This window comes from Atractosteus spatula, chromosome 1, assembly GCF_055471065.1.
Source record: "Atractosteus spatula isolate fAtrSpa1 chromosome 1, fAtrSpa1.hap1, whole genome shotgun sequence".
In the NCBI taxonomy this organism is placed as follows: Eukaryota; Metazoa; Chordata; class Actinopteri; order Semionotiformes; family Lepisosteidae; genus Atractosteus; species Atractosteus spatula.
The window spans coordinates 10,200,397-10,224,978 of NC_142706.1; the positions used below are offsets into that span (position 1 = coordinate 10,200,397).

The window sequence follows — 24,582 nt, forward strand, 5'->3', positions numbered from 1 at the left end:
CAATTGTGTAAGTAAATTTGGTAAATCCTGCACATGATCATTAACATTACAATATTAGGTATGCCTGACTTACCCTTTCTTACCCAAAATTTGATGGTCACTTTTCTGGACAACAGAATTGTCCTTTTTAATTAAGAACAGTAACACTGAGGTGTTTCTTACTACTTGATTTTATTTTTGTTACCATTCTATCATTTTTTTTCCAAGCCTAAAGCATTAAAAAAAAACAAAAAAAAAACAAATTATATTTATATTGTTTCCTTTTTTTCTTTCCTCCCTTTTTGGAATTTGTTACCTATGAGGTAAGGTTTATTGCCCAGATAGGGACATGTCTTGCATCCCCCAGAAATCTCTGCCTGAATAATTGAGAAACCTTCCTGCTTGCTTTACAAATCCCTGTTTTACTAAAACTGCATTATATCCACAACATAGTGCCTTGAGGGTCTCCTGTCCACCTGTGTTATCTTTGGCTGACAATAAATACTCAAGCACGGTGACAGTAGCTTGCACTTGTATTCTTAGTATTGTCAAATTGCTGCTGCTCTCTCTTTGGGGCAGGTGTTTTACTTTTTGTCTGCATGCTGCGGTATGGAATTTGAAGTGTCAAATTACTGATCTCGAAAAGGCATTGCTTTTTAATCTTAATCACACATAATAAGTATGCAAATATGTCTTCTGGATTTGTTTGTGTCCATGAGGACCTACGGGTGTTTCTCTTTCTAAATAACCGAGATTTACTCGAAGAATGTATGGTGTCACAAAGAGGAATGTTTTTTCTTCGAATTTCTCTAAATCTTAAATTTTTTTTAAACAAAAATAATTGTGTGATTAATAAGAAAGTTAAAGCTGTTTATGGAAACATAACTATCCTACTATGTTTTTCATTCTAGAATTTGCCTCTCTCAAATTCTCGCAAAAAGTATTACACCTTTTCTGCAGCAAACCTAATCTCTAATGCATGGTTGTTTGTTTTTTCACTTGCCATGCACTAAATATCCCCTTTGAATTGCCTTCACAGCAGTGAAAAGTTTGATGAACAAAAAGCCAGATGGTGTGAAGGTAGGTTTGACCTCATCACCTTTGTTTTGACTTTCCTTTACAAACCTTTCAGGCTCATTTTTGCAGGACGTGGCACAACAATTTAAATACTCATAACAGGAAAGATGTTTTCAGGGGGTGGAGTACTACCCTCGTCTCCATTACTTACAGCAGGTAGCTGTAAAAACTGGAACTTGTTTTCATTTAGTACTGTACACACAGCTGATGGTTAGATTTGGATTCTCTATGTTAATACTGTACTGTATATCACTGAATAATACCCCGTAATGATTCAATGCATTATATTCAGTTAGGATTTATAGTTAAATGTAGTTTACAAAACTTTATTTATGTACTGTAGGCTAGCTACTTTTGTGATAAATATGTGGCACTTGAAATCGAAACTAAACTTACTATTTATGATGTTTGTCGCCTTAGCTTGAGTTAACAATTGCTGGGTCAAAAAAGCTCTTTAACGGTATGAGTCAGTGCAGCGTCTCAGGATACAAATGCTTCCAAAACTGAGTTAGCTTTTCCTTGGACGTGACCTGTGGAAACAAACTGGAGCCTCTTGGGAAGCTGCAGCTGTAAAGGATGCGTAGAGGTCAGCTGGAGAAATGTGGTGTGAGTTGTAGTTTCCCTAACCTCTCCTGAGGGGCCAATTTGTCTGCTGGTTTTCATTTTGGTGGAGCTCTAAAACTCGAAAACTGCAAGCAATTAGCATGTGATTGAAAGCAATGGCTGGAGCACAAACCAGAAGACATAGTGGTCCCTCCTGGACAGGGCATAAGAACAAGTCTTGGAAAGTACAGTATATGGTTGAAAGTCAAATTTAAGATGGAAGGAAAAAAGCTACCCATAGATACCGGAGGCTGGTGTAAAACTAATCAAAATGGTGGATCAGCAATAATTTCTTGCTTAGAAAATCAAGTTGTAAATAAAATAGAACATTGATCATTTTCTTTTCTCCTTAAACATTGAATTACAGGTAAGTTTGAAGTAATACTTTTTCTCCATTATTGCACAATGTATATAAAAGTTTATTTTATGTATTGTATAAGATGTATGAAGTATTATTTTCCAGGTATCACTTCTCAGTGGGTAGGATGTTTAGGGGCAAAATCCCACTTACAGGTTTGCGTTCCAGTTTTAAAAAGATGGACCACCAGAGGATAAGGTTGTGCACATGCAAATAAAGGCTGCACAATTTGTGTGCTCTCTCTGCTGTTGAATTGATACAGGTTCCCTGAACTTTGGGATTTTACATGCACCCTGAAAACAGCCAGAGCCAATAACCTTGGAAACCTGAAGCTACAACCTCAACCTCTTCTTTTCCTTGTTTATTAAACTTGTTAATAATCGTGTCATTAAGCCTTCACTAAGCCAATGAGTCTTTGTGGTGCTGGGCAGCTTGCTCTCCTATTGCAATTGCTTCAGTAGCATATTGAAAGTAAGATGAATGTCCAACTACTTTCAATATGTTATTCATATGTGGGTTCTTTCATCAACTTCTAAGTGCATAGCCTTATATGTTGGTGTTTCCTATATAGACATGGTTTCAGAAGAAATTAACCTAACAATATTTGCAGGCTACAAATCTGGAAATATTTCCGTTACATATTCTGTTTTGGGTAGTTACGCATTGCAGCATAGAAATTCCTGGGACTGCTGTCCCACATTAAATAATTGACAATGCCCTACTTTTACCAACAAATCCATTTTGCTTTCATTGCACTTTGACATTCAACGTTGTCTAGAACAAAAACAACACAAGAGGTTGGAGTCACTATGCTTAAAAACAGAGGTGCAAGCTGTCATTGACAGCACTCTTTTCCCAAGGTTTTTTCTGGTGAATTGCTGGGTAATAATTGAACCTAACAGATGAAATAAAGACATGGTCAGAGTTGTGGGTTTTTTTAATCTATCTTCGCCCTGCTCTAGCTGTTTGAGTAATTACAGTATAATATGTAGTTAATTTATCTACAGCAGTTTGGTTTCTTTTACTTTTGCACCCATGTACAGTATGATGAAAGTCTTGATGAGCATGTCTAGTGAACTTACATAAAATGGCTGCCTTTCACATCTTTTGAAAGCAATTCTGGGTTACTTAATAGTTTAAAAACCTGCAGTGAGTACTTAGAATTTTCACATTTTGAATGAGGTACTGTAGTCGAGCATTTGTGTAAGTGCTCTAAAATGTGTAACTGAATATTCTCCCTGACTTCAGTTTTATTATATATCTCCCAAGTTCTTGGTATGCTGATATACTGTAAGTGGATGTCACCAAAGTAGACACAATAATCATACAGTACATACATTTAGTCATTGCTAAATATTTCCATGCCCACTATTGTGTGATACATTATACATAATTTATGATAGTTGTATTGGATTTACTCCCTATTTCCCCTACAAACACGTTGGTGCAGAAATATGAGTGGTTTCAGTTTTTAATCGGGTCAAATCTGTCTTCTTTCCTTTCTCTCTGGTTGTTCAATTCAGAAAAGGAAGTCCACCTCAAGTATTCAAACAATGGTGAGGATTTTGCTCGAAAAGATTGCACCCTCACCCTGCAGCCCCCAAATGTGTCCTGAAAGAAGGAACTGCTATAGGAAATGCACCCCTTAATACTGTTTGTTTCTGGGATATATTAGGTGGATGGGTTAAGACCACTAGATACAGTAGCACATTACATGGTATTTCTTTTTCTATCGTGCCATAAATGGATTTCAGAATTTAAGGATTTGGGAAAGAATAATCTTTACTTTAAACAAGAAGCTTACTTTCATTTAAAGACAAATAGCATGTCTGATTTCAAAGTCAGTGTGTACTAAAAAAATATTGGGCATTCTATGACAAACATATGTATACTGTAAATCCATGAGCTCAATGATACTGCATGTCAATAGACTAGTTTGATATTTGAGGTATCTTCCTGTTTGTTTTGAAATCACTTTGCATTGACATATCGAAAGACTGATGGATTCTTTTAGAGATTTTTCGACTAGTTCATTGGCGAGATGTACTGTATTGTTCCGATATCTTTATCAGTTACAGATTACTCTGTTTTCTTTTTTGCACATTGCTCCTATGAGTTGCATTCATAACCTGAAGCTTACCTACATGTCTAAAAGTGGTCATTGTGAAATAAATATATTTCATTCAGATAGAATTGAAAGATTCTGATTGTAGCAAACCACATTGTTTTAATGTTTTTAAAACATGATTTGGTAAGGTAAATGTTGAATGTTTAATATATATTTAATAATTTAACATCTGTGGATGAGATGTCAAAATAGGGAGAAAAGAAATTTGTTCTATGCAGTAACTCTGTCAAACTATGGATTCATTTGTACATATTTATGACCACATTCAAAATATTTTTCCACTTAGTTTCCAGAGCCTGTTAGAGCGTATGAACTTAGCTCCTAGCATCCTGTCAGTAGTGACACTGGAGGTGTGAAAATGTCAACCAGCCCGTAGTCTTGGAGAATCACTGAGTCCTATTGTTTCCAAAGCTTTGTTAAACAATTTCACACAAAAAACTCTTTAGTTTGTCAAAATCAGATCTTGTTGCAGCCGTTTTCTAAACAGTGATTCATAAATTCCTAGAAATCACACAGAGCATTAACTGTCTAGTACAGCACTACCAAGATACAAATTAAAGAAGTCAATTAGAATTTTCTGTATTTTTTTTAGGTTTTACATGTTTTTTAAAATAAAAACCAACAGCAGCTTAAGTCATTTTTTGAAAGTGCTGATGATCATACAGTATAATGTGTTAAGTCCACGTTTGAAAAAGAATTGTTCTTAATAAACAGATCTCGTTGAGCGATATATGGTCATAATTTATGTTCCAAGGCACTCTTTTAAGAGTCAGCATTTCAGATCTCTGGTTTCAGTTTTTCAATCCCATGCTCATTTCCAAGGTTAACGTTTTACCACTGGAAAACCTGACATGGTCGTATCATTTTAGGACTGCTGTGTAGAAAAGATGATGCTATAGCTATTAATGATTTTTTTCCTATAGAAATCCTACAGAGTCCTTGCAGGGGACTTGAATTGTTGTTCTTTTTAAAGTTGGTCATAAGGTCTAAGGCTTCTCTGTTTCTACTTTTTGTTTTTTACGCACCTGCAGATTAACAACAAAACCAACGTAGTAACCAGTCCTAAAGAACCTGTACCTACTCCAGCTCTGGTACATCTGGACTCTAACCTTCTCTCTTCTTAAGTCCCCACCAATTCTCATTGCTTTTGTCTGACCTGCTTTTAGATTTTTATTTTGCATTTTTCTTTGATCGTGGATTTTTTTTCCACTCCTTTCTAAGTTGTCCTTTTTTTGTGGAAAGCTCCATTGTGAATCAGTATACCGACCTTAGACATACACTGCTTGTTGGAGTTGCTAGTGATACTGTAGATGTACTGTAGTTAAAAGCTTGCATGCTTTGGTTCCGTTCATGGACTTGTCCTGTGCTTTTTGTATCACCATTAGCTCTTGTGATGCCAAGGAGAGGTCATGTTTAACCAGCTCTTAAGTGCCATAATAGCAAAATGGTATAGCAAAGAGCTAACATTGGTGTGGTACAGTCAATGAAAATAGACCTTATTCAGATTCTCACATTTACAGGCTACAAGTCATTCCTTGTGTTAACAGATTTTGTCATACTTGCCAGACCTAGAATGATTTTCATATCTTCTTTCCAACTTAACCTATTTAGCTTTGCCTTCTTTGTTTGCATACAGTTTTTCCAGAAAACGTGTTCTGCAATGCACATGTGATAAATCTTACTTAAATGTGTACTGTTGATATTTTCCCAGGGAAGTCGTATCAAATGTTATGAAAAGAAATTCATATACTGTCAATTGAGTTTTTGGAGTTTTTTTTTTGGAAACGCCAAAAAAATATTAATAATAACAATAGATTTTGCAGTTGGTATTCCACACTAAGCTAACTACTTTCTAATACCTTTGTAAATATGTTTTAGCATGTGTTTGTCAGGACCAGAAGGAGAATTTTAAATTGATTCAAATACTGCTTAATCTAAAGTGTAGCTGTCTCTATACTGTATTTATAGAATTTGAAACCACATACAGTAGCAAATACAGAATACGTCAAGAACACTTTTTATTACTGTCCTTTTTATGCAACCGTAGTGGTTCAATCTAAAATTTTAAGTTGTGCTGAGACTGTAGGAAACAGATTGAAAGTTTCTGATAGATTCAGGGAAATATAGAATTCCTACCAATGAAAATGGGGTCATGTACTGTACAGTTTCTGTACCATGGCATCAATAGATCATTTAATCATTTAATTTAAAGTTATGAAGTTATGAAGATTTAAACCTAGAAACAGTCATTAAAATTGCAGTTAAGATGAATTAAAATTATAATTAAAGTACAAACTTTAGAAAACATTAGAAATCGTAAATTTCTGCACTGTGGATGGGTAGGAGATGAGTGTGCTTAAACTGGGGCACAGTTGTGTTCTGTATTCAGACTGCTATAATACAGTAAGTCTTCAGAATGTGTGCTCATCTTGAATAAGGTCTATTGCATGCTCTGGCTGCCAACAATAGAGCTTGTCTTGTAGAACGTAAAAGCTAGATGCGGCATACAGCCACCCCCAGCACTGCTGTGTGAATTTTGCTTCAGCGTCATTTTCGTTTTCACTTTCTTTTCTTTGCTGCTCTCAACACTGTATTGACCATGAGAGAAAATTCTGTCTTTTTATCTTCTTCTTCTTGCTCAGGAGCCTCAAACCACAGTAATCCACAACCCAGCTGATGGAAATAAGGTATTCGGACAAGCACTTTCGTGGGATGTCAGAAGTGCATGTTGGTTTTCACAAGCGGCATTTAGGAAATTCTGTGAGATTATTGGCTGCGAATAATAGTTTTAAGCATCTCTTCCGCATCTGTTTCCTTGCTCTGCTATTTTCATAATGTCACGGTGATGAGCGATTTGTTTTTCAAAAATTATTTTTTAGGTACATTTTTAAGGAAGTGTTGCATTGTGCAGCACTATTGTGGTGAAGATGAATTTACTTTATGCATGATTTTGTGTCCTTTGTTCTCGTTTATTCTTGCCTTACTGTGTCTTTTGGGATTTTATGAAGGTGTCACTGAGCACATTTTGTCATTTTCTTTTTTTTTAATTGATCAAAATGTAAATGAAAGAGTTTGTTGATAATGTACAGTATTAGTTGTTAACTTGGCAGTCAAACTAGTTTATCTTAATTTCATGTCATTTTGAATGTATGTTACTGTACAAGTAACTTGTAATGGTATATACTGTACATAGATTTTTGCAAAGAAATTATTGCACACTGCAATTAAGGCAGAAGTTCAGTTCAGAAGCATAGCATTTCAAACTGCAGGTTATATTTGTTTAATTTATTCCCTGGATTAGAATATGGGTAATTGTAAAGGTCACTTAGAATCCTCATTAAATTTAAGTATAGTACATCAGAATATCCAACAAATTCTTATTTTCAGACAACATGGCTCCATACTCTCTGTTAATATCAAATCTTGTTCCAGGTAGTCAGCATTTTTTCAGAATATATGCTGAAATGATGCTAAATTAAGTGCTCACATATTTGTGAGTCACACATTTTATAGGCGATGGGCCAAACAGATCCTACCGGTGTAAATAATGCCTTTCTGTTTTGCATTTTTAAGGTTGTGGTTGGCTTTTATGTTTTTATTGTGTCTACATTGGGTGTGCGAAGGGTTGATCTTGATTAATAACTTCCATGATTTTGTTTCTGTGCATGGAAGAGAAGATGGGAAGGATTTTAATAATTTGTTTGAGCTTTGCATGTGTTGTTTGTGTTCTCTGTACTTTTTTTTTCTTTGCACAGAATATAAACCGCACAAGTGCTGTGTAATAAATTGTGCGTGGTGTGACAGAAACATGGTACACCTATCCCTCGCTATACGGACTCGCTGTCATGAAATTCGCATTAACGTACACCAGAAATTTATAACTGAAATTCATTAGGAGTACAAACTCTCGTTTTAACAAACAATCCATTACTGACGCTACGAACCAATAAATACATTTTTTTGCGGGTTACTCGAAGTATAGCAGATGACATGTGGCGGAGGAATACACAGTTTACGGCATTTTAGAGTCTCCTGCCGGACCACCAGTGTTGTTTAAAATGGCATGTACTGTATTCAACTAGCTGCTGTAGAGTTATTTTATCTGAGATTTTTGTGCTTTTATCGTAATCATGGGTCCCAAAAAGCAGAAAAAGGTGAAGGTAGTGTCTGGTGTTGTTACTAAGACAACAAGTAAAGGGTAATCAGTACCCTTAAGTGTGGAATTAGCCAATTCCCTATATGGAACAAATTAGATCCATAATGCGAGGGATAGCTGTACTGAATAAATTCACATTTCATGTATATGGTGACATGGTATCTACTATACAGTATATAGCGAGAATGAAGCTTTGTTTTCTCACATTTCATCTAGTTTACAGCATGTATCAAAAGACAGTCTTGCAGGGGCTAGTTTGTAGCAGTACCATTCATTAAAGAAGCATGATACAGTATGCCAATATTTTGAGAACCACTACAAAGTCTGTGTCAACATGTTATTATAATGTGATGAACCATGTACTGTACATGCTTTGGTTCAACAGATTTATTGGAGAGATTAACAGTCAGATGAAGAGGGCTGGCAAAAGAGAAGACAAGTACTTTGACCCCAAATACTCCACCAGAACTCCCTCAATGTACAGAAAGAAGCTCAGCCCTGTTAATCCCCCCAGACAGAAGTGGTGACACTACAGAGAGACCTTTGTGTACACAGGAGAGACTCCCCTACCTTAGAGCTCATCGGCACACACAAGATCACTCACACCCCATTGTGGCTGCTGCGTGATTGGTGCTTGCTCATAACTCTGGGGCTTGTGCACTGACAGCAGACTGCAGCAGCCACCCCTCTTCATACTGTACATGTTCTTACGGCCTCACATACAGATACAAGGAAATAGACATGACAGGATTTACAAAAAGCTTCTGGGTTTTGTGACCATTGTAGTACTACTGTATATACAGTACATGCATGTTGACAGACCAAAGTAGCCTTGCATTTTTAGTTTCTGCCACTGTATTTAAGGCATTATTTATGATTTTTACCTTGGGAACATCTTGTGGGACAAACAGCTTGTTTACATCCTTCTTTTCTGAAATGAGTATATACTGTATGTCTTCCTGTGGTATAGTTACTCACGTGTTGAGTTTTTCTGATGAACAATAAACATTGTCAGTTTTTTTTTTAAACCAGCATGTCATTATGTGTGTGTTTTTTACAGGAGTCTACTGAGAGCACCAACACCACTATTGAAGATGAAGATGTGAAAGGTATGGGCTTTCATAAGTGACCACAAAGGCCATGTGATTTCTAAGAAGGTTATTGACAGAATTTGTGTTACCCTTTTTGGGGAACTTGAGTTAATTTGAGGACCGGGCAAATTTAATTTGAAGAGCACAGCAAATGAGTCCTTTTAACAATCCACTATCACATTGTTTTTTCTAAATATCCCATATATTTAATTTAGGATGTTAAGATCTATTTAATTTAAAGTAGTGCCTTTATTTATGCATCACTTTGTTTATAGATGTCTCATTTCATTCCAGGAATTGTCTCTAAATAATTTGGATAAACCTAGTCTTGCATAGTGCATTGAGAATTAAAGAACACTACCATAGATTTTGCTTTGTATTTACTGCTTCCTGTATTAATTGTGTCTTCTTTTGTTAATGCATGCCTTTATTCACATCTTCATTAATTCATCTTTTTTACCCTTTTGTCATGTTTTTGCTTATTTTTCTGCTCAGATCCTAACAATTATTTTACCCTAAAACTGCATGCTCTCTTCCAATGCATTTTGTGCTTTTTTCTGCCCCTAGTATACTGTAGGTTTGTTAGTTTGTTCCTTTTTTGCTTTAAAAATGCCTTTTGCCTACAGTATGTTACAGGCTTGTGCTATGTTCCTCTTCCAAGTTTACATAAATTTCACTTTGTTTTGCATATATATTTTTAAAGTCACTTGCTGTCCATCGTCAAATTATGATTTCTAGTCTATTTAATTATAGCTTTTATTAAATTGGATTTTGTCTTCTTTGTTGTTAAAAAATGAAAAGGCAAATGTTGAAACATTTGGTGCTTGTTTAAATGGCTTTCTCACATTTTAATTATGGATAACAGTGTTGTCAAGTTATTGTAGAATTTGTTGTGCTTCCAGCATGACATTGTTTGCCGATAACTGTTTTACAGTTTACTTTGTGGTGAATGGATGGTCCATCTTTTATTTTGGTATCTGTTTTTGACATGTTAGAAAAGGCCGAATTAACTGTACCAGGTCTCATCTTTTCTGTGAATTTCTCTTTAAACTCCTAGCAAAGCGAAAAGAAGAACAACAATGTATTTTCCTTGTTTTGCTTTTTTTGTTTTTTTTCTTAGATTTAAAAAACATTATTCTACAAAATGTCATGCAGACATTTACTTTTAAAAAAACCTTTACGTTTTCCACAGAGGCTTGTGCCCTGCACATATTTTTCATTTTCTATGTGTAAATAAATGTTTTTATTTTCAGTCGTGCTGCTAGCATTATGAGTGCAAGTATAAATATTTGTAAATTGTGTATGAAAAACAACAAAAAACTGAATTGATTCTCTTGCTTGGAACTGAAATGTATTGGACAGTCTTTGGGTGTGTAGTGCTGTGTGACAATAGAAGTGCCAAAGTTTTTCATGATACAGTCCCACTTTTCCTGGAGACAGGAGCATATAATTGATATACGGTACTACGATCTGGTAACTGGCTGAGGACAGATTTTAAAAGTTGCATATGTATAAAACATGTGTTTTTCCATAAGTACAATTGTCTTTAATTTACACAGAACAGTCATCTCTATACAGTACATTCCTAGATAAGTCATTAGAGCCTTTCCTGCACTTAAAGACATTAGGATCAAATGGTATCACGTGCCATCACAGGGCAGATACTGCACCAAAATAACGGAATCACTGGTTGAAGGAAATATCTTAAAACTCTTTTCGCGTTTTATAAAGCCTTTTACAAAGCCTGTAGTTTGGTGGCACTTTTGTTTGAAGTCACTGGAATGAATAGGGATTTCCAATTTACTGTATGTTTTACTCTGGTTTATATTTGTACAGTATGTTATACTGTATCTTTCCTCAAAAATTAATTTGTATCACTTTTCCTGTAAAAGAGTTCTCTAGAAAGTGCCAAAAGGATGGATTCAATGTGAGTGTGTATAACCGCATGAGGGGTTGGTCAAAAAAGCAAATATGCCAAAAATAAATCATTTTCCAGGGCAACTCCCTGCAGCATTTGAAGAGATGCCACTTCTCATGTTCTTATTCCCATTCATTCCCTTCGTTTTCTTTATTGCCTCGTATGCCGCGACACCGGAAACAAAACTTTCGTCCCAATATAGCATCATCATCCATCCATTCATTTTTTTTTCTGGCCTTCTTTTTTTTTTTTAAATCAATTTTCCATTCTCACATCCGTGAGTCATCTAACCACCGCAATCATCTCCTCCTCTATCCTCCCCCTCCCCCACTCTTGCAGCCTGGTCCCCGGACTTTACGCAGGAGTGGTCCCGTTCTGTTCACTCATCCTTCTCTTCCTCTTCCACCACTTCATCCTGTTGGTACTCGTCCTCGCTCTGGCCCAGCGGCCACGCCTGCTGCCAAGGCGTCCTGAAGGTGCTGGTCGCCCTCTACTTCCTCACCTTCGTTTGTTCATTTGTTGTGTTTCTTTCCGTCAATTCTGCAGCCAAGTGCAAGGAAAGTGCAAACTCAAAGAGTCAGTCACATGAGTCTGAGCCCACCCAGTCGTCAAGCTCCTCAGTTCAGTGTAAGTCCAGGGGGAGACCCTCCCTTTCCGCTGTGTGCCCTCAGTCCTGTGGAGGGGTAAAGTAGTTGGGAAATTACTTAGTTCTGTAGTAACACCCCTATCCCCTATCTCCTCTGCCCTCAGTGTCTATAATTCCTTCAATCGGCGGACTGTTGTTCTGCCAAGTTGCCAGCTCTGCAGGAGTACTGTAGGACTGAATTGAGAATCAGGGGTGTTTTTATTTGGCACCTATACTGGTTACACATTTGATTTTTTTATCTCTTTTCTATTGAAGCAGCCCTGCGAGGAAGTATTTATAACAGCGGAGTGCCCTCCATTTTGTTTGCCCTCCCGCATTTTTAGAGAGCTGGATTTCTCCATCTGGTTCTGCGGCTGCTACTCTGGCTCTGGAGCTGCTGCTTGAGAAAGTGTCGCCATCTTGGCCATCGTGTTGGTAGTAATCTGCAAGCTGGAATTTTTTAGCCAGAATGCTTGCTTCAACACAGCCTGTTCCCATTTGAGTTCTCCAGTCAAACTGAGTAAAACTCAGTAAAACTGAGTCAGTTTTAAACAGAAGTCTTCCAAGTCAAAGTGTGACTTGTAATGTTATCTACAAGTTAATTTGAGAGAAAAAAAGTATAGACAAAGTACTCTAGGTGTAAACATTCCGCCGAAATGATTGTATGCACTATCATATTAGTATTAATTTATCATGGAAACACTAATTTTGCCTTACCTAAGGAAAATGTTCATATCACTCCTATCGTTATTATTTTAATAATGTATATATATGTTGGTACCATCAGTTGTTTTTTGAGGGGTGTAAGATTTTTAGGGTTAATGTCTTTTTCTGTAATCATTGCAATGTTTATCTGATCTATTCTTGCCATCTGTTCCCTGGACAAGGATTTTGTCAGGAATTCCAGGCATGTTCCTAATGGATTTTTGGCACTAAAGAATAAAAAAGCTGGTTGATGTGCACTTGTGGCCAATTTGAATGTACATAAAAAAATAAAAATGCCTTTCATCTGGGGCAGTCCTGGCTGGAGCTGGAGTTGGCTGAATTGGATGATAGTGATTGTCTGCTACAAATGCATCTATAAACCAAGCTGATAATGGAATTGTTTCATAATATAACAGTTGGAATTGGGATTGTATTTGGATTAGCTTTACACAGAAGAGCTGTTATGTGGCCCCGAACTTATTTAGTTTTGTTTTAGTCATCAGAAAATCCCAGGACCAGATAATAATGTATTTCACTTGCCTGTAAAAGTATTATGGTAAAGACCTGAACCTACATGGATTAATTTGTCCTGCAAATGGAAAAAAAAATGTGAATCACAATACTTCACAAAAAATCACAAAAAAACTCTTCTTGTAGCCAATGCTATTACACTTGACTATGATTATGAAACATTATGTCCCAGCATCTTTCCTTTCCACCATGCTTTACATCACTGATCCACCCAGTAGGGTAAGGTGTGATCATGCCAACTTTAGATGCATGAACAGTGCATGTTCAAACACTGAAATCTCACAAAAATCGAAAATCTCACAACAGTCTACCTGGAGCAGAAAATTACTTTGTTGGTTTTGACCAGACACAATTTGAAAGGAGCTGGTGAGGTTATATTTTTATTTATTGTGTTCCCTCTGTACTGTATTTGGGTGCTACAAGTGAAACACACACTCAGTCTGATTTATGGTCCCTAACCTGGTTCTGTTCCATTAATTCTTAAAGACAAAGCCTCCTCCTTCAAGATGCATGTGCAAAGTTAGTCCTTTTATGGTTCTGAACCCTCCACATTTGCTTTGTTTGAAATATGCTCCTTCACAGTATACTGGTACTGTATGTCCTATTGCCATAATGTATATTGTGACTTTCTGGTCCCCAACGTCTATGTACAGTACAATTTATTGGGTATCACCTGGATTTTGTCTTTGTGCATTGTCCTTTACCTGTAGGTAAATTGCAATTAAGTTTTAATTAAACTTACAGTTAATTTTACATGTGTGTATTTTTTCCTTAAATATCCTTTATTGTGCCATTGTACCTAGATTCGGTGGTAACAGTCAAACTTGCCTGCCAAAGATTCCTCTTGATTTCATTGTTAAGGAAGGGCATTCTTCTACATGGGAGTGCCAATATTTGAACAGTATCAAGATATTTGCAATGACTAAATCATCATGTCTGTGATGCGTTGCAGTCAAAATGGCACTTAGAAATCACCATCGTGCTTCAGGCGTTAAGCGCAAAGGAACGGGAGGATAAATGAGAATGATCTTGTTTAGCCACAGGCAGCTGTTTGTCAGGGAAAGCCAAGTTGTGTGGCTGAGAACTGGTTGGCAACAGAGAAGGCTTCAGCACTACTCAGGACGACTCAGTGTTGGGGGTGTTCGCCAGATAACAGACATACTTTCTCCTCATATCATCAAAGAGTTAAATTGAAGTACTGTATACTGAGCTTTATGTAGCTGTGAATCATCTCTTGGAAGCTAATATGTGAAGATAACAAAAGCAAGAGGCAGACAGAGAAAATGTGTAAGGTAGGCAAAGGAAATAAATCTTAAGAAATCCTAGTAATTGTTTTTGACAAGTGCTGCAAAGCTTTGATTTCCGGATTTGGAAAGTTAGACTAGTCTGTGTAACAGGGTACAGAACAGGTCATGGAACATTTTTTTACTAATGATGCTAAACAGATGTTTTCCAGTTGTAATAATCCAGAGACTGAGCCATTAAATCAGCAGAACGATTGTGTATCACTCATTGTAGAGAGGCAGGGCCGCAAAATAGGACACTAAATGTTCCGTATATACTGTACATGATGTCACTGTAACAGTGACAAAGAGTGTGAGTTGTAAAAAAACAAAAAAACACATAATTACTGTATTTGCACAAAAATATACTGCACATCACTTTTGTTCCACACAGTTTTATATTAAAAGGTGATACCACTTCTTGTACTGTATGTATGCATTTAGTTTGTTTACATTTATGAGTATTTCTAAATAATGGTTACTCTCAGTTTTCTTCTTTTAATAAGAATCGGCATAGGTATGGATCAGCAGCTTTTGGCTTTGTAGAAAGAATGCCCTTTTACAGTATGTTCTTTTACATTTTATCATGTATTGCTAAAATGAAATTGAAAATAGTTTCACTGAGAATGCAAGAGCTTTTTGCTGCAAGTGTTATGATGTTTTTATTGTTCAATTTAGCCTTGGTGTCAGTTGAATTAAGTGTATTTTCTGCTTTATCAAACAGCATTTTTACTTGTGAGTTAAAATAGGCGAATCTTGTTTTTTTTGTAAATGTGTGATTTAGAGTCTGGTGGTGGGGAGCAAGTATCTTTAACAGCTTGACTGGAAGATAGCCAGCTGGACTTAAATGATGTCTAGGTTTCTAGAGTGAGATTTTGTTTCATGTAGTCATCATTTGGGAACTTGACCTTCATTAGTTTGAAGAGGACAGGACTTCATGTGGATAGTTTCTGAGTCATAAAAGTGATGCATTATTCAGGTGGAAAACACTTTGATGAAAATGTTTATCACCACATCCATTCAGCAGTAAACTGTAGCAACACAGCCAGGATTGAAAAGCATTTGAAAAGTCTGGTTTTGTATCTTGAATGAATTTATGTGTAGAGTTCAGGAATTGAGACTTTATAGTAGTCAGGATAAAGCAGATGTATTTTTTCTGCACTGTTGTAAGTCATTTCATATATTCAACCACAGGTAAATGCCTGGGTAGCTATATCTCTTATATAAGTTGTTCTGCTTTTAGCAATTTGGGTTTGTAATTACATGAATGAATATTATCCATAGGCTGAAGCAAATATGCTAATAATAAAATAAATAATAAGACTACTAATACACTCCAAAATATGGAAAACTGCACTATGACAAATAAATATCAATTTGAAGTATTTCATGATAGTATACTGAGCATCAAAAGAAACTTATCACAATGTTTATGCATGTATGTCTTTAGAACAATTACTATTGTAGGTACTATTGTAGGTATTGGATGAAATGCTGTTTGCATAATTTTATATAAATCATTCAGGACTGACCATTTGATATTACAGTGACTTTGACTGTTGTATGAGCACTATATATCTCCACATTAGTGATAGAGTTGATATGGCCCAGGGGACGAGGTGATTTAGCCCATTGAATGTTAATACTGCTGAAAATAAGAAAACTACAGAATGGAACCAATTAAGAGAACACCTTCTAGACATTGTTTTGTTGGAGGTTGCACTAACTCACAATCTCAGTCAGGTGGATTTGTCAGCAATGGAGCCAAGTCTACTTGAGTGATGAATCAGGGATATCAGGGACTGCAGAATCCTAAGCTAGCTGTGTAGAGTGCTAATCATAATTTTAATTAGGCAGTGACAGTCCACCTGTTGAGCAGCATGGTGGCCTTGCAGCTCATAGGTCCAGGGTTCAGTTCTGGACTGTACGTTCACGTTCCCCTTGTGGTCTGCATTGGTTTTCTCTAGGTCTGTGTTTTCATCGCACTTCCAGAACACATTCTGGTTAGGATACCTGGTGTGTTTACATTGTCCCGCTGTGTTTGTCCTGAAATGGGCTCGCATCCCATTCAGGATGTTGTCCTTCCTTTACCTTGTGATTCCAGGATCGGCTCCAGGCTACTGCAGCCCTCATCAGGAATAAGCCGCTTTCTGGTGATAGAATTAATCTATTGATATATGATATAATAATGCATATAGAGACTGTGATCTCTCTGTAGAAAATGTATGCAGGTAATGTTCCATGCAACCGCATGATGGCATGAGGTTAATAAGGCATTCAGAGTCCTTGCATATACTGTACCATATCTATATTTCCAGCTAAGAGATAACACCTATTCCATGTTTTGTGAGATATGGTAAACTGCTAGTAAAGATTCTACTGCAGGAGAAACTACAGGAGCTGCTGTTAAGAACTGGGATTCACAGAAAGGGTAGTTACAGCACAGAATAGTCTTATGATGTTTTAACATCCTCTGGCTGTACAACTGTAGTCTGCACATCGACAACATTTGAGATCAATGTCATGCTCTAGCTCTTAACATCTTAAACAGAAATGTAAGAGCCGAACATCAGCATCAGCCAGTATCAGAATCACATTAGTGGTTGGGCAGATGCTTTACAAATTGAATAGGTTTTGTATGCAATATCTTGGTCAGTGTGCGTGATTAGGATCGATAATTCGGCCCAAACTTCACTTTACTTTTTGTTCTCAGAATCTTGAAAAAATAATATCACAGACAAAGCCAAACTTTAGTATATGAAGAATACTGTGAGTCAAGGTTTTGGTTTCTAGGAGGTGGCACTTTGCATGAGTACGTAAATATGGATTTTTGAAAAGGTATGTGTTCCTACTGTATTTGTTTAAAGTACACTCTTTGATAATTTGTTTGAGATTTTGTCAGCATAGTTATCCTGTCTTTTAAAGTGGGAGCAATAAAATGCCCTTGTTGGTTAGAATTTACTCCCCTGCTTTATTAGTTCAGTTAAACAAAAAAGAAACGAGAATTTCTTTCACGTGCTTTACCATTCACGACCTTCTTTCACTGTCTGTTTTGACCAAACAGGATTAAGTAGTTTGTTATTATCACTGCTGATGTCTTGTTACCTCTGTGTTTCAGCTCGTAAACAGGAGATTATCAAAGTTACTGAGCAGCTGATTGAAGCTATTAACAGTGGTGACTTTGAAGCATACACGTGAGTGAATCTGTGCTGTGCTACATTAGTCCATCTCTGTGATTTCTGTTTTAATTTTTATGTGATATGTAAGTTACACTGAAACTTTTTTTTTTACTACTTTTAAATCTTACATATGAAACACCATCCATCTCATAGTGATAAACAGCAGTACCTTTTTGATTTTTGCCTTTGCAGAAAGATCTGTGATCCAGGCCTGACATCATTTGAGCCAGAAGCCTTAGGCAACCTGGTTGAAGGAACTGATTTCCACAGGTTCTACTTTGAAAATGGTGAGATCAAGACCTCGGATGAGTGTTTAAAATTCACAGTATATTTTCTGATGTGTTGCTCTTAATTTTCAAAATAATCAAATTGTTACAGATCCAGTACATGCGATATTACAGAGAGTTTTAATATTTTTTAAGAAATACTGTACTGTAGAATGATGTCTGCGCCTAAACTCTCGGGTGACTTTCGTTTGCTTCCAAAAATTCTGAAATTCTGAGTCACGCCATGTGGCTCACATCAGAGGTGTAGAAGATCCACGAGGAGAATCAGGATTTCTTTCCACTTATTTTAATGCTCCTTTTTTTTTTATCCAGCTCTGTCCAAGAGCAACAAACCGATCCACACCATCATCCTCAACCCACACGTGCATCTGATCGGGGAAGACGCGGCCTGCATAGCGTACATCCGGCTGACCCAGTACATGGACGGCAGCAGCATGCCCAAGACCATGCAGTCCGAGGAGACCCGCGTGTGGCACCGCAGGGATGGCAAATGGCAGAACATCCACTTCCATCGTTCGGGCTCCCCCACTGTGCCCGTCAAGTAAGGTGGCAACAAATTACAGATAGTTTTTTTTTTTCAAAGCAGCTGTCGGCCACAAAGATTCGCTTTCGACCCGAAATACTTGTCCTTCTTTCCACTGTTTCACCTAGAAAGGTCAGAATTTGCTCTGGTGTGGTTTAAGCGATGTGTCACCAATTTGGTCATCAGCAGAGCCAAGGTCATAGTGATCATGTTGGATGAGAGAGCTGTCCGATATAGGCAGATATGGGATGAAAAATGAGGGTATATAAAAGAAATGCCGCAGCATTATAACTGCAGCACTTCACATTTAGCTGCAGAAAATGATAGGGCAGTTTTTTTAATTAGTTCCAAGCTTTGAACTGTGAAAAAAAATAATTACATTTACTGCTTACTGTATGTCTGCCATGTAAATGCTAAAGCAGTTGTGAAGAAAAATCAGTTTTGTTACTGAATAAAAACAAAGAACAATTCACAATATCCCTCTACGCTTACCACCCAAAATATCGGGACTCCTCAGGCAAGTGAATACGCTATCTCAGCAGCAGGCATTGCGGTGTGGACTTGAAGTGCAGATGCCAAACCTCCTTTTACCACTGCACTCTCCAAAGGTCGGTCATGTTGAAAACTGAAGGAACACCCAGTTCAGTACCACCCGGCCACCTCCATTGTCTGAAAGCACTCCTGCTCAAAGACTGGAGTGGGACAGGGCTGTAAATATTTCATAATGTGCCAGGTACTGTTCAGGCTTGTTCTAGTAGACAATACTTAATTCATGGGGAGTTCCTCATGTTTTGGTCAGCCAGGAGGGTGAAAGTGTCAGAATGGTATGTAAAGAGAATTCTCTTTGTATTTCAGTTAATGGGATTCACAATACACAGACGCAGCCAGAAGTCTCTTCCTGTTAGCCGACCAGCGTCCCCACGCTCCAGCCTCTCGAAGTCTTCTGTCTGCTCCCTCCCATTTGTTGTTAATCCATCATTCTTTGTTGTTTACACTTAATTGGTGGAAATGCCCCATGCAGAAATAAAGACAATAATGCAAAAAAGTCATTATTTCAAATACATTGTGTGATGCTAATGGATCTCATTTTCAGGACAGTAGTCAAAGGAGTTTTTTTAAGGCTGTATAAATGTTTTATTTAGACAACATTTGTATATCTGCTAGGGTCATTATTGCCGAGTGAGATATACGTTTACTACCTATTCTTTCAAATTTGATTTGTCTTTCAGATATTTTAACGATATCCTAAATATTGCTGTTTGGCCACATTTTCTGCAGCTTGTGGTATATCTAAATACGCAAGCCCATGAGCAATTTCTGATGAACTGAGTTCGTTGTAAATGGGACTAATAATTATGAAAATTAATAAATGTACAAATTTGGGTTTACAAAACCCGATGTTCCATTTTCTGCTTTCATATCCATGTGATTTGATACTCTTCAAGTCTGCCATTTAGCTCTGCTTTCAGATCTCTGATTCAGTTTGCTCACAATATGAGAAAATTTATATAAAACTAGCTTGCTTTTATGGTGATGTTTTACAGACGTCGTGATTGAAGTAAAATGCTATAATTGCTTTTTATGGGAATATTTGGGCTTTCTTGTGAACTCAGTTTACCATCTTTTTTTGGTTTGATGTATTCCAATATATAAAGCATACCTGGACCGTACAGAGAGTTAGAAAGTAAGAAGGGATAAATCATGTATTTTGCTACATCTTTGCCAATACTTAATCATTGACAATATTAACATTTTTATTATTATAAAATGTAAAACATATACAATGCCATTGGATCATCAGAGGGAAAAGCATATTTGTACCATGATATTTTATTAGTAATTTGTGATTTTTTTTTTACATTGTGTAATTGATAGATATTTCTGCAGATACTGGGTTATTCTTATTTCTTTCTTCCTCTAGCATTGTTTAAATTGTTTTAACACATATGGGGCTAAACTACAGTATATAATGCTGTGATGTGTAGTGCATGATAAGCCATTGTGTCTTACTCTGAGCAGCAAGTAGTTCAGTCCTGAATGGAATCTTTATATCAATTCTTTGTGTTAGCAACTCAGTTTCAAACAATGTTAAAATAGATGTTTTCTTAAGCAAAATTGACATACAGTAGTTACAGACTCCATCTTTAACTAGTTAACACTTGATCTTACTATTTTTTGTAGATAGTTTTGCGCATATGAGTGTATTGAGCCATGTCATTTTGCCAATAAAATTGTGTAGGAAAATGTAACTTTTCTTTATCTGTTAACAGCTAGTGTGGCAACAATGTATTTGAATAAGTAATAAATGTGGCGTTTGGCATTTTAATATCTAATGTGGTGTTGGAGTATTATAAAATGTCAGGTTGGTCTTCCAAAAGAATTTTTTGAGGGAATCAAAACTAGTGCTTTCTTCGTCACAATGAGATGGAGCTTGATCTTTTTTTTCTATATTTGCACAGCTGCAATTTACCATGGGACACAGTGTACATAAACTTGCCATTACGGTAAAGGACTGATTGATACGCATATTTAAGTAATAATAAAATGTGTGATTTCTTCTGATCTCGTCCTTGATTTATTTTGAATCCTGCTTCGTTTCCCTGTAATGCTCGTTCAGCTAGTTCCCCATAAAACATCTACAAAAATGTACAGTATGTCCAAGTACTATACCTACTGTACACACCTTATACTGTAGTTATAAATTAGTAATAACTTCATGAATATAAGTGAAAATGGGATAATTCTATAACCAAATGGCAGCTGAAAGTCCCATGACCTTATTGTGAATCAGCACTGACGCAAACCAGTACACAAAAGTAGAAACTATGGAGAAATTACTTTAAGACTGAGAATAGAAGTCACTTTTTACTGAGTGTGCTGTGGGAGTCAAGGTGAATCTACTAAACCATGTTATCAAAGGTGATACTACTAGCTTCTTTCAAGAAATGCCTGCATGAGAATCCTGGATCCGTTACCTACTAGCAGGGAAAAGAGCTAAATGGGTTAACTGGCCTCTTGTCATTTTTATTTATTTATTTTTTGGACTCACTTTCTGAACTAGGATGTCTTGAATTTCTGAAAAGCCCGTGCTGTAAGTAAATGCACCTTTTGTTTCAGTACTGGACTTCACAGTGGAACAAGTGGACTAAGCTAAACAGAAGAGGAATCTTGTGACGGCTTGGAATCTGTGACAGCTTGGAACTGAAAATACTGAGCCTCATGCCTTAGAGTGTGACATACAATTAAATGGAAATGTGTGAAAGATGTCCAAACAAGCTAACGAAATGGTAAGCCAACGGGTGAGTGGCTGGTCCAGTAAGACAGACTAGTTTGGTGCCTCAGACTTACAGTAGGATTGGATAGTATATAGTATCTCTCTTCATTTCCTAGAGCTGAAGGTAAAAGTCACTGTGAATGATTCCCAGCTTCCCACACATCAATACAACGGCAATCCGAATATACTCTTTGAGCATGGAAACTTCATTGCTGAGCAATGCAGAGAGCAGACGTACTGAATATTTAGGGACAATGGGTTGTTGTTGTTTTTTTTTTTCAGAGCAGATTTACTTCTTGTATTCTCCAGGTACAGTTTTAAGTCTGGTATGTATTATTTGGTCTAGAGAAACAGTTATCATATTTCCCTATCAGTTCCAGAGGACTGTCCTGTGAAGGGACTTTTGTTGTACAGAAACAGGCATCACCAGCATAACCGATGGTTAGTTTGCATTATGGTTGGTCGATGTTGAGAGGTCAAGTCGAAAGACAAGACTTGGATATACAGTTTTTGTAAATAATTTGTGAGTAATAATCTGTTGTAAATATTTACGATGTGTGAAGCGTGGTCAGATTTCCTTTCTGACCGTAGCGGCTGTTTAATCTTTAATGTAATCATTTTTATAATTTCGTTTTAGTTTTTACAACCCCCTCCCCTCTCCCGTTTGATAAGAAAATGAATTTACGTTCTCACACTAGGACAATAACGATAACAATTATGTGTGAAAACGATAGCGATCCTCTCTTAAAGCAATACCTTCCCTGTATAACAGTCATTTAGTGCTGTATAAAGCAGTGGTGTCTTCACCGTCGGATGGCATAAAATATATGGACAGCGATACGAAAATACAGCAAAGTCCCTATGTTTAAATCGAAGGGTTTTGCAAGACATAAAGGTTGCTGCTCTTTGTTAAATAGTGCCATCTAGTGGATTGTTTGGAATGCATGTCAGTTCCATTTCCATTTTATGAGACAAAATACACCACACTAAGGCTCATCGCTTAAAGACATACTGTATGAAAAAACTATGCAGCTTTTTGGAAGATACTAACATGAAATAGACATATACTCTAGACAAGTATACTTTTTTTTTCTTTCATTCCTCTTGGAGTCTTATATGGATGTGATTTTCAGTGAAGGAGAGAAATTGCTCACTATTGAAAATCCTTACGCTTACTGTATACAGTATAGTGCTTCCCTGGTTGCTCCACTACACACTGAAATATGATGAGCTTATGAAAAAAGTTTGAACCACCTCACTTTTGTGCTGTGTCACAGTTTACTGTAAGGTTTCAACCAGGTGGAATACTGTATGCATTTTTTAATATGTTCAGAGGATAATAAATGGCAAGTACTGTACATAACATTCCAGTGTTTCATCTTTCCATGATAGAAAATATATTATGATTTTCCATAGGCACACATGTAAGCAGAACTTGAACTTTTTCATAGATTCCATCTATGCCTGATTTCACAGTGAAATACAGTCATTGACGGGCCCTTACCATTTTATTTTGGGCAGTGTATATGAAAACTATATTTCAGGCTTAATTTTTCATTCAGACCATGATGTATGACTGGTGTAATGTAGTGAAAATAGTGAATCACAAAACACCTTTAAGACTTTCTGAGTACTATTCGCATAGTTGTTTATTTTAAATTTTGAATGGTCGTCGATTCATTACGCTAAATCTTTTTTTTTCCTATCAGCTGCAGGGTTGGAATTAACAGAACTTTGTTTTTGTACACATTTTTATCTGCGTCTATCTTACACTAAGAGAACTTACTGTAGTAAGGCTTTATGTAAGGAATACATCATCACAACATTCACAGAGTTTTTTGAAAAGCAAAATAAATGAGGCAATCAGACCCATGTACATTTAACACTTGTACATTTTATTTCAATCAGCCATGTACACACTGCAGCTGCTATGCATTGTTAGTGTTTTAATGTTGTTTTTTTAATTAATTTAATAACTAATACATGCCCTCATAGATATTTATATATATATGTATATAATTGTTATCACCATGGAAACAAGATGCTGATTCATCAACTTAAAAGTTTACTTCTCACATTTCGGTTTTTTTATTACACTCAAAAAGCAAAGTGGAAAAACCATAATCATTACATATAGTCTGCACTGCAAATACACCACAGATACTTTTGGGTCTGCTCGAGATTTAACCCAAGTCGGTGACTTCATTCTGCATTGTCACTGTCCCAGTTGCCTGTTGCGTTCTGCACTGAAACATGGAAGTGTACCTGAATTCAGGGGAAGCTCCTTACATTAGACAGGAAGTTCTTTTATTTGATTTTGCCCACATTCTTGGCTTGACACTAAGGGCACAAGAATTCATGTAACGAGGTTACAAATTAAGAACAGCATTAATCTTAAAACACCTTAAGAAAACATTGTGATTTGTTGGAACTAAACCTAGTCTGCACCGGTATCGACACAGCAGGCTTAGAATTCAAGGCATGTTTCAAGAGGTGACACTTTTTAATGACATAAAAATAGTCATTACAATATAGTACCTTAGTTTACTGTGGGGTACCAATTTTATTTGAGCCAGGTTTAGGAATCTAATGCCTTATTTATCTACTCAGAGTAAAGCTGTGCAGCCTTGTCTTAAGCATGACATGAACACTTTTTATATTTGGACAGTGATCGATAAATTTGTATTGCATACTGAGATTGCTGTTTCAGGAAGGAAACAAAAGCAACAATTTTAAAACAGCATCATACAGTAGCAAAAGCATTTAATAATCTATAAGCCCTTTTGTTGGCAGAAGCACAAATTGCATGTGGATAACAAAGCAACTACAGTACAGAAGCTAATCAAGGTGAAAATTAATCTCTCC

At 36.6% G+C, this 24,582-nt stretch overlaps 1 protein-coding gene across 23 annotated transcripts in view; it reads left to right on the plus strand.

Annotated features, from left to right (window-relative positions):
• camk2d2 (calcium/calmodulin dependent protein kinase II delta 2) overlaps window positions 1-21,005 on the plus strand; it is a 106,457-nt gene extending 85,452 nt beyond the window's left edge. For 2 of the 23 annotated variants that reach the window (XM_088939882.1, XM_088939800.1), the window contains exons 13-20: window positions 1,019-1,059; window positions 5,177-5,236; window positions 6,788-6,832; window positions 9,362-9,410; window positions 17,573-17,648; window positions 17,826-17,920; window positions 18,233-18,466; window positions 19,299-21,005. In XM_088939882.1, the coding sequence (XP_088796008.1) occupies window positions 1,019-1,059; window positions 5,177-5,236; window positions 6,788-6,832; window positions 9,362-9,410; window positions 17,573-17,648; window positions 17,826-17,920; window positions 18,233-18,465 (599 nt within the window). In that variant the 3' untranslated portion in view covers window position 18,466; window positions 19,299-21,005. Of the gene's footprint in view, window positions 1-1,018; window positions 1,060-5,176; window positions 5,237-6,787; window positions 6,833-9,361; window positions 9,411-11,856; window positions 11,938-17,572; window positions 17,649-17,825; window positions 17,921-18,232; window positions 18,467-19,298 lie in introns of all 23 variants that reach the window. The other 21 variants (XM_088939719.1, XM_088939640.1, XM_088940178.1 and 18 more) reach the window with 12 other exon arrangements.
• Window positions 21,006-24,582: the final 3,577 nt, after the last annotated feature.